The 11115-nt window shown below is 42.6% G+C and overlaps 1 protein-coding gene across 1 annotated transcript in view; it reads right to left on the reverse strand.

The window, feature by feature from the left end:
* Positions 1–7633, reverse strand: part of ABCC4 (ATP-binding cassette, sub-family C (CFTR/MRP), member 4) — a 144935-nt gene extending 137302 nt beyond the window's left edge. The window contains exons 1-2 of the mRNA XM_010578329.1: positions 7598–7633; positions 6373–6407 (exon numbers count right to left, since the gene is read on the reverse strand). Coding sequence (XP_010576631.1) covers positions 6373–6407; positions 7598–7633 — 71 coding nt within the window. The remainder of the gene's footprint in view (positions 1–6372; positions 6408–7597) is intronic.
* Positions 7634–11115: the final 3482 nt, after the last annotated feature.

Below are 11115 nucleotides of genomic sequence, written 5' to 3' on the forward strand. Positions count from 1 at the left end.
AGATATCCACCTGCAGCCCGTGGAGGACCCCACGCCGGAGCAGGGGGGCTCCTGAAGGAGGCTGTGACCCCGTGGGAACCCTGCGCTGGAGCAGGCTCCTGGCAGGACCTGCGGATCTGTGGAGAGAGGAGCCCACGGAGCAGGTTTTCTGGCAGGACTTGTGACCCCATGGGGGACCCACGCTGGAGCAGTCTGTGCCTGAAGGACTGCACACCGTGGAAAGGACCCATGCTGGAGCAGTTCGTGAAGAACTGCAGCCCGTGGGAATGGCCCACGTTGGAGAAAGTTCGTGGAGGACTGTCTCCCGTGGGTGGGACCCCACGTTGGAGCAGGGGAAGAGTGTGATGAGCCCTCGCCCTGAGGAGGGGAAGCGGCAGAAAATAACATGTGATGACCATAAACCCCATCCCTGTCCCCCTTGTGCTGCTGGGGGGGGCTTGGTGGAGAAATCCGGGAGTGAAGTTGTGCCCGGGAAGAAGGGAGGGGTGGAGGGAAGGTGTTCTGAGATTTCGTTTTATTTCTCATTTACCTTACTCTGGCTGATTTGTAATAAAAAGTGAGCTAATTTTCCCTAAGCTGAGTCTGTTTTGCCCGTGATGGTAATTAGTGAATGATCTCTCCTGTCCTTATCTCGACCCGCAAGCTTTTTGTTATATTTTTCTCTCCCCTGTCCAGCTGAGGATGTGGGAGTGATAGAACGGCTTTGGTGGGCACCTGGCGTCCAGCCAGGGTCAACCCATCACATATATATACTTTTAAAAAATAAAACAACGCTCTTAATGTTACTCTGTAGAACACCATTCCTTTACTTGAGGGCAACTACTCTATCCTGATGTCACTTTGATTCAGCACTACAGTCAACAGCAGCAAAAAGTGCTGACCACAGCTGTAGTGTAGTCCACTTGCAAAGTAACCGGATGAAAGATAACGGTCTCAAGTCTACAGGATTGCTAGTCACCTAGCTTATCCTTTGGCCTTAAACTCTCAAAAAAACTTACTGATGATACACCCGCCTCCACTGAGTTCTTATGGTTTGTAGCAAATCCCTTCTGTCCCACCATCTCCACACCAATCGAGTACTGTACATACTATAAGACTGAATTTCCAAATTAAGTGGCAGATGGAGATAATAGTGCAGTGTAAAAACTGCCAAAAATCTCAAGGTTTTGAGACTATTAGTTCCAGTGAGTCCTCGTGCAAATTCAAGGCTGCTCATCTTTTTCCATTAGTTAAAACTGTAATTTTGAAAACAGTAATATATTGCACTACAACCTCTACGTTAACATTAAAGAAGGCAAGGAAAACCAATCCAGAGTATGCAAAAAACTGTGGTAATTCATTTTGTGATTCATTTATTACAATGGACAACATAGCAAAGACTCAGCACAAGTCCAAATGTTTCTGTAGGGTTAGGGGGAAAAAAAAAGCATAAAAAGAAACAAACAAAAAAATTACCCATTGTTGACCTTTCTGACTACTCTCCCCCCAAATACTGACCTTTAAGAGCTACAGTATGCTGTGTTACTGTAGACTATACTTGAAGATCTTTAGAAGAAGGTTAAAAATATTTCTTTTCAAATTTCAAATTACGCTTAGTCCTTGAACAGCTTTTAGCCCAAGAATTAGGTCTCCTCTTTGTCCACTGCAAATCCTCAGTACAGCAAGAACAGTTCAAGTTTCACCATCTCACTGATGGGACCTGAACTTCACACTGGAAGGTCTACTTTCAGACAGAAGACTTAGCAGATGCTCATATTCAGTCATTAAAGTAAAATTTGCACCAGGATGCCACATGCAGATTACACCCCGTGGAATTATCTGCACTTAGAGCAGAATTGAGCCCAACCTATTTCACAGAGCCTGCTGTTACTGGAGTCACACACTCCTAACAAGCAAAGGAACCAAGCCCTTCTTTTGCCTGAAGGCTCAGTTAAATTAAAGAGTGCTGCAAGAGGACTGTTAAAGGAACCTGGCAAATAAATCAATGGCCTACATAAAGAACGTCCCTGAAACCTCAACTTAGCCATAAAGGAACACTACTCGTTAGAGTGGTATGTCTTTTGTCCAAATAGAGATCAGCTAACACTGATCTCTTCAAGGGGGGGGGGGGGTGTCTGTGTAAAAAAAAAGCCCACAGAAAAGTAGAATTCGTTATGAACACAGAAACCGTGCAAGCTGCATTGTTCTTTAATAAAAAAAAGCTAAAATAATAAACAAAATTAAAGATGACCTAGAGACATGGAGGGAATAGATAGACAGTGATGCAAACTACTCCTCTTAACCCAAGGATGGACTTAAAATGGACTCACTACCGATCTATTGCCTGAAGGAAGAAAGCAACGACTTCGTTGGGAGGAAAGACACCTCAGACCCATATTTCTGTATTTCCTTCTGAAGAAGCTGTTCAACTTAAATAAAAATAGGACCCCTTAGTCATTGCCTTCTCTTTCCCCAGGTACCTTCCTGTTTGCTAAGATTTTTGAATAATTATTTGGTTCTTACATGTCACCTCATTTTAGTCACTTTCAAAACACAGGGTTCACATGATGCCTTTCAAAGAGATTAGCCCAAATTTTTGCTAGCATGAACTACACATAAAAAGGTGAATATCTGGAAGAATCCTGACTACCGTCTGTTCTGCTGGGAATGCCTCTGTTCTATCAAGGCAATTAGCTGATCAGACATCAGTCTGGAAAGAAGCCCAGAATTAGTCCCTTTTACTGCCAGAATACTGATGTCACTAGGAATAAAGATTAAAAAATAAATTAAAAAAATCACTCTGTAACTTGTTGCAAACCCAAGAGATAACCAACTGCAAAACAGTAACTCACTGTTCTGACCCCAAAAAGATTTCCACTCTACAGCAGTACCTTGGGCACTGATAAAAAAAGAAAGTGATTCATTTCTGAACCAGCAGATACACAAAGACCACAACATAAACATTCACTTCCTGCGTTTCCCTACTCCTGGGCCCTGACATTACACACCCTGTAACATCAGAACACAGTCAACCAGCCACAATTTACTTGGTTGTTCAGGAAAGTGCAAGTTTTACCAGCTGTAATTAGAGCAACTCCACCAGGACTTTGGAAAGCCTCTAAGTTAGAGGATGCTAAATTCCTTAGCCTGTAACTGCAGAAAAAGCCAAGACAGACAGTGTTCTCTTACCATCGCCAGAGAAGTGAGACCTCAAGGGGAGGTCTCAAGTCATACCCTTCACGGAAACAGAGTGTAAGAGAACAAGGTCCTGCTGGATGAAAGGCTGGGTCATTATGCAATCAGAATAGTCATGCTACTCTGGTTCATCCATGAAATAAAGTTTCCTGAATGAGAAAGCTTTCAAATTAGGTTTGCTAGCGTCCCAAAACAATTTTTTTTCAGCCCAGGAAGAAATACGTTACAGATAGGTTCATTAAACTCATAGCAGTGTCCAGCTCAACTGGTTCATTAACCCAGGGATGGGACCCGCTGTACCTCTGGATTTATATTGTGTCCTGCTTGCAAATGCTCAAAAAAGTACCATTGTCACACTGCAGGGCAGGCTTGCAGAGCTTTCGGGAAACCCATGCATATATTACAAGTTCTTCATGAACTGAGAAAGTTTGTCACAAAACATCAGCCAAGAAGCATTTGCAATTACATTACAAAGCTGACACAAATAAAAAAACATCGCAAGATCAAAGGATGTGTCTGGCAGTGCCCTGCATGCACCCACAGGCTTCAACTACCCTGACCAGCCCCATAACAGTTACACCATAGTTGGTCACTAACATATCATGGTACCTTCCTCTACGCAAGTGCAAAATTTTGGTCTCCCCAGTTTCACAAAAGCCCTTGTGTTATCCCTGGCCAAGTCAGAAAAATCAGACTACACGGACTACTTTTCTAATTAGAAAAATCTTTCTTTTTGTCCTTCTTTACTTGTAATTATAGGCAGAACTTTAACTTCTGGGTAATTTTACAGCACCCAGTCAAACCCACATCCTGTATACTCTCATCAACTAATTCCTTAAGGAGGTGGTTTACAAACTGCATTTTCCCCATTCCTCTTAAGCCTATTTGTGCATTACATTACAAGCATCATCTGTTCACATTCAACGTCCAGTTATTTTTCAACTGCTGCACAGGAGAGTCTTTGTTTACTCAAATTCTTCCATAACACTAGGATTTCATCTCCTTGAGCAGCTTGGAAGTACTACTTCAACTACTAAGCTGCAAAGTACCACGTATGTATTTCTCTTTAATCACCTACTTTGGAGCTGGGTTTTTTGTAAAATAAATGGGGTTTCCTCACGAGACCTTTTGATTATAAATCCACACTGCTTATCCTCCATGGCTTACCTCAGGTGTCTACCTGCTTCATTGTACTGTTCATTACCCACCTTCATGACTCGAAGTTCTACACCAGCAGTGCAAATCCAGCACTGCTATGTGCTTGCTCTCAGTCCAGAGGAGCACTGCTGGGATGGGACATACAGACAGAAGGACACACACTGACGGTTGCCAGTGTTATTATGCACAAATTCATAAATATCACCACAAGTCTGTAGCCATCACGTGATTTTAATTTTTTTTTAAAGCCTCTCTCCATTTCACATGCTCACCTGTTCTTTTCAGTAAGCTGCCTTTTCCCACTTCCCCTCACCAAGGTAGTCATCTACAATTAATAAAGTAAACAGAGTAAGTTCTAGTATTTCTTCTGATGCTTTTCAACTGGTGTTTTGGTTGCAACTTCCCTCCCCAGTTTACTGCAGCTTAAACAGTAGATTTTCTCATTGCTTACAGTAGGAAAAAATAGGAATACAATGAAATTACTTCAAAGCCACATTAACTAAAAAACACCCTTCAGGCTTCCAGTTCCAATGCCAGACTATATTAACCTTTGATACTCAGCTTCATCTCATCTTCCAAGCTGTTGCTTTTTCACAGCACAGCGTAAGCAGCTAAGTTGCTGAACATCCACTTTCTGATGCTGACAGTAACTCAACTGGTATTTGATTGCACTTATTGCAGGCTATTTTCATGCTGTTCATCTACCCTGCACATATGAAATATCTGATTACTGTAACATACTTCCTGATATTCCAGATGGCTAGAAGTACAAACAGGGCGAGGAAAGGGGCAGGAGGGAAGCATACTGCAGCTAACATTTTCTGCATGGCCTGGAAGCAGGGAATGGAGGAGTGGCATCATCTGTACCTGTGGCATTCTAAAGACTACCATTAAAATATTGATTCCAAACCCAGCATCCACATGCCAAGACAAATATCCCAAATACCAATGATTTGATGCAAAGGTCTGAAGATGATGCCTTGTAACAATAAATTTTAGTACAAGCTATTTATTGAAATAGGGCCTAAGTAATTACACAGAGCAAAGGGAAAAGAGTTCTTCAATATCACAGAAAAGAATTGGTCACCCAAACAAGATTCTAATCTCAGGTTAGTTACTACTGAAACAACTTTGTTGGAGTGGGCAGTTTCTTCATCATTTGAAAAATGCATCTAAAAACTGTGTTTCAGCTTACATACATACATTAATAGAAAAAAACAACCAACAACAACAACAAAAAAGGCTCAAACCCTGAAAGCAAAGTTATGCAGAAAGTCTAGTGCACACAACAGTTTCTGATTCCGATTTCCAAAAGAAAATGCAAATGCTGAAACCTAATGGTAGCAACTTCTCTATTAACTTCCTTTCTGACAAGTAATGGAAATAGGAAGAATTAAAATCACCTGCGAGTTCACACTGGCATTACAAGTGGTGGGGTGCCAGGGATACACACACACACACACACAAAAAAAAAAAAGATTAGTCTTTTTAACCTTCCACTCCCCAAATCTAACTGTGTTATCTCCCTCCGCCACTCTACTTAAGGCCTTGAAGAATCTTCTAGAAGTGGTGGCAAAAATGATTTTTTGAAAAAAAGAAAAAACCAACAGCACAACATACTCCTAATTTTGAAGTTTTGCAGGAATTATGAGAGACATTTTCTCTCATAAATGATACAGCATGCTTTATGTAGGGCATTCCAAAGGCAAATAGCCTCAGTGTTTTGTTATATTCAAACAGTTCATCTAATTGCATATCTAAGCACAGATATTTACTGTAGATAGCAAATGCTAACATTCCAATAGTTTATACACACTTGCTGTAGTCAATATAATCTATTTAGCACTCTTTACCCCCGTATTTTAACTTCACTAGCTCATAAATGATGATTTTCAAACAATATTTTCTTCTGCATAATACAGCTATCTTGCAATAAAACAAGCAAAGCTTACAAATGAATGCAGTAGTTCAAGAGACTGAATGATTCAAATTTGACTACAGGATATTAAATATCTGATAAATGAACAAACAAGGCATTACCTTTTAAAAAAGTTGTATGTACGATCCTCGGTCTTCTTTCAATCAGGAGAAAAAAAGAAGCAAGCGTGATTTCATTCTTTGGGTATTGAAAATGTATTTTCTGTTTATCTATACAGAAGATGCTTACATATTTCTTTAGCGTTTCTTACAGTACCACAATCGTCCTGCACCAATAAGTCAATAAATGAACTAAAAATTAGCCACCTCAGAGATGTTTATAAAGTGTCATCTGTTAGGAGTCATCACCATCACCAATTTCAGGCATTGCCAGTGGGAATTCACTAGATACCCAGCAAGATCCCAGGCAAATCACAAAGCCTGCTGTTGCTTGTTATTTTAATTCATTACCTGAAGTAAATGTAAAATCCTCACAGGTAAATCTATTCACTGACACAGTAAGGAACATGGATCAGTTTTAATGGTGGCACTGCTGGACTCCAGCTGGAACTTCCAAGAAAGGTGACAAATTCTTTCCCTAACTTCTTTCAATGCAAGGCAAGACACGCTTTTGAAGACAGCCAGGTTACAGGACTAAAATGCAGATGATACTTAGGCTTACTCAGAAGTCAAACTAAATCAGTCAGCGGGCCTTCCAATTCTAAGCTAGGGGGTGAGAGAGGAGGAAGAAGTTAAAGAAAGCGTGTAGTTATTTACACTGCTACAAGAGAGATGCGTGACATGACTGCATTTGGTCAGATAAACAGCTACATACTGGGCAGTCATCATTGAATATCTTGGGACTTGCATGCCTGTGTTTTCCCCATTCAGTTCATGCCCAAATCCAAAGGTAAAGATTAGTTTTACTCTTCTCCCACTACACTCCAAGTCAGAGCCATGAAGAAGACTCAGTGGTTTTGTCATTTTGCCTAAAGCATATGTTTAGTAAGCCAAGAACAATGCTGTCAGACACCAACAGATAATGATAAACCAATCATTTATTCCTTGGAATCATAACTGCGTGGAAGCCTTGGAGCAAGTATTCAGGTCATGTTTTAATGCTGTTATTGTAATGGCAATTGCCACATGTCAAAGCGATGATGTAAAAAGGTATCCGGCCTTAGGATGCTGACAGTGTCCAGTGCTCCAAAGGAGCCGAGAACTTGTCACGGTCACAGACTCGCTGTGACTGACAAGTAATTGCTATTATTATTAAAAATAAATTACTAACATACAAAATTTAGCAGGACTTTAATTTTTTACCTCTCTGGACAAAAACACGGGATACCCTTTCCAGGGTGTTCCGGCTTGCCCTCCTTCTCATGTTGTTAACAGGCCAAAAGTTATCCAGTTTTTTAAAAATTTAATCATAGCCCATATTTTGCAACTTTCCACTGAAGTGGATTCCATGCCTGAACAACAGAGCGCATAAGAATTTAACTGCTGTATCGCTAAAACATCTTTGATAAATCAAGGGAGCAAATGCTATAAGCAAATAAAAATACACCTGCTACTTAATGAACAGGCAAGCTCAAAGATGCGTTAACAGAAAAGATAAATACTCTTACTATGTACAGTTATTAATTTAATAATCCCCACCCCCACAGCAGAAAAAAAAAAAATAGATGTGAGAAGTGCTATTCTCAACTGCATAAAGTATGGAGTATAAGGCTTTTTAAACTCAAAACACTTTCTACAATGGAATAGCTGTTTAAACATGCAAAACACTGGACTGAATTCTCTTTCTTGGACAAACCTAAAAAAGAAAGCAAATCCTCCTCTCCATCCTTCAAAGCCCTCACTCTCATCAGCAAGCTGAGCCAGCAATGAAAAAAAACCACCAAAACCAACCAAACAAACCCCAACAAAACATAGATGAATTAAATTAGAAATACACCCGAGCGCTGCTAACTCTGTAACTGAGCTACCAGCCAGAGCTTAAAAGATGTTTGGTGAGCATGGGAACTTGTGACTCTGAAAGTCAGTAGTTAACAGTAATATCTGGAACACCCAGAACAACATTTTGGGCTTTGATAATCCTATGTTAATATAGTCAGTGAGAGATACGGAAAACGAGAATATTTTGCAACTGCCCTGATCTTCATACTGTCATAAATAGTTTTTTATTCTTGTAACATCCAGACTAATATTACACAAGGGATGCATTATAAAAATAACAATATTCACACATGATCCAGATTCTCCTCTTTCCCATGAATGTAATACTAGAGCATTTAATGTTCATCAAGCTCATACTTGTCAAAGTCACAACCCAAAAGCAAGAAGACAAGCTTTGAACAATGGGAGAAGAATGTGTCTTCAGCCTACACACTCATTACCTTAGTTTTATAATTCAATGAAAACATTAATTCTCCTGTGAGTTTAATCCTGTTTCTGCCAGGCAGTAATTTTATCTTTTCTTCTGCACCACTGGCAACAAATGAGAGGGTGCTTCCTTACAATGGCAAAATTGCACTTCTGGAGCAAAACATATATAAAATAAAAATAAGAAGGATCCTTGCCCAGCTACCTGCAATGCCCTACTTTCTACCCTCATTGACAACAAGCAGCCAACACCTGGGATTTGGAGAGCAGAGCAGGCACACTCAAGCAGCTGCATGATGGCAGTTGCCACTACTTCCAGGATGGCCGTCCTTAAGCACTGTTTTTCCAGTTCTCCAGCTGAAAACATCTCAGAACATCCCGTGTGAGACAGCAGTTAAAATGAAGCAGTGCCAAAGCAGTACTCACACAGCTGTCAGATGCTATACGCTTTGTAGAAAGGAAGAACAATTCTTAAAGCTACCCTTAAAGTTAGCTTTATAGCTAATGAAGGGCGTTTTAATACTTCCTTGATTTTACGTAAAACAGCGTTAACTTGCAGAAACCTGACAGCCCCTGCTTACTCAATTTAAGCCACTGCAGACATCATTTCAGCTGAAATTTTCACTGAGAAAACACTAATGCTTTCTGACTAGTAAATAATAAGGATATACTGGTATTTTTCATGATCACATGCAGCACAGGTAAGAGACAAGACTTTAAAAGGGTATTTCCACTGCTGTGAACTATACTTCTATGAAAGCCTGAAAAACACTGCATAAGGCAACTTCTAAAGCTTTTCTACCCCACTAAACCCTCTTTCAAACCACAAGCCCTACAGCTGTACACTCCCATCTGACTGCAAAGCATGAAGTCCCAATTGTTCCCTGGACTTTCAGCACGGCCTGTCACCCCACAAGCACAGACTCCCACCTACTCTTCCCTTTGCATGATGAGAACCTACAAACGTGTTTGGGGTAAAAGGAACCTTTCCAGTGCTTGCCTAAAACTTGGGAAATTTAAGGTACTTTGTTGTTGCTGTTGAACACTTCAATGCTATACATGGAGATCGACACAAACGGCCTAAAAAAAGGGACAATAGGAGCAGTCAGAAAACTAGCTATGAGCACTGCACACTTCCTTTTTCGCATGTAGCTGGGTTGTTTTTGGCAGAACTACCAGTAACGCCACAAGATCCCGGCAAGGGAAAGGGAACAGACCAGAAGCAGTCCTGGAATGCTACATGGCCAACTGAGGTTCATACCATTCTGCCTGGCCTTCCTAGCAAAGCCGTTTCCAACACGGGCACCCCTGGTGTCAAAATGCTGAAGACAGGGAGTTCTGCGCAAGCGTACAAGCCCCCTTCCCTCCCCCTTCTTTCTTTTTGCACAGAGTACCTGTGAGGACATATCCTTGACTGAAAATTTGTTTACCTAAAATTTGTCAGGGCTTTTAAAATCCCCCTACTTTCCAAAAGGGATTTCTGCACCTGCTCAGAGTTGCTTATAGGATCAAAGAGTTTTTTACTTGTGTTTCAGAGGCTTCCAAAAAAAAGTCTCATGTGCCATGCCCTCTCCTCCATCCCCCTCCTCCACCACCTACCACAGCATGTGCACCCCGGGCTCTGGCTACAGTAGGTGAAGCAGAACAAGCGCTACCTCCGTAACTGCCCTCTTCCAAAGGGGATCTGCTAAGACACACAAGCTTGATGCCCTCCCATTTCACTTGGCACGTCTTTTCCTATTACAGTTCAAAGCAACAAAACTCTTGTGCTGTAATTCCTCACTGCTTTGAGCAGTTACGTATACCCACGCCAAGGTCCCCACTAGTAAGAGAACGAGCAGTAACTTTGGACCGGTAGTCATCTGGCCACTAGTAAGGGAACGAGCAGTAACTTTGGACTGGTAGTCACCTGGTCCCATGAAAGTTTGTGGCGACACCGTAACAGCCCCTGCCTTCGCTCTGTGCCACCCTCAGCCCCCCCCAAGAGCCGAGGCAGCCGACGGCAGCTAAAACGTGGATGAGAGCAGCCAGGCTGCTGCCCAGCCGCCCCTTACACCGGGAAAACCCCACGCAGCTCTGCCGTTCAGAAACCGCCTCATTCGCGGAGGGGGAAAGCCCCCACACCGAAAGCGAGCTTAGCAAACCTCGCCGCGATGAGCAATACCTGACCGCGATCCGTTATGCAAGCGCGAAAGCAGAAGAGTGCCAGGGAGCAGTCCTCCACCCGGTCCCGGCCCGGGGGACCCGGCCGAGGAGGCAGAAGACCCTCCCGCCCTCCCCGCAGCTACCGAGGGAATCGAACATGTGCTCGAAGGGGGCGACGGGGCCGCGCTCGGCGCCGCCCGCCTGAGGCGGTCAGGCCGCCCGGCCGGGGATTACCGCCCGGCGCGGGCTGACGGCTTCACCTCAGGAGACCTCTCCCCGCCTCGCCGCGCTCCCCGCAGCCACCTGCGGTACGAGGGGCTGCCCCGGCCGGCAGGG

This window comes from Haliaeetus leucocephalus, unplaced genomic scaffold, assembly GCF_000737465.1.
Source record: "Haliaeetus leucocephalus isolate CR32 unplaced genomic scaffold, Haliaeetus_leucocephalus-4.0 Scaffold626, whole genome shotgun sequence".
Classification (NCBI taxonomy): Eukaryota; Metazoa; Chordata; class Aves; order Accipitriformes; family Accipitridae; genus Haliaeetus; species Haliaeetus leucocephalus.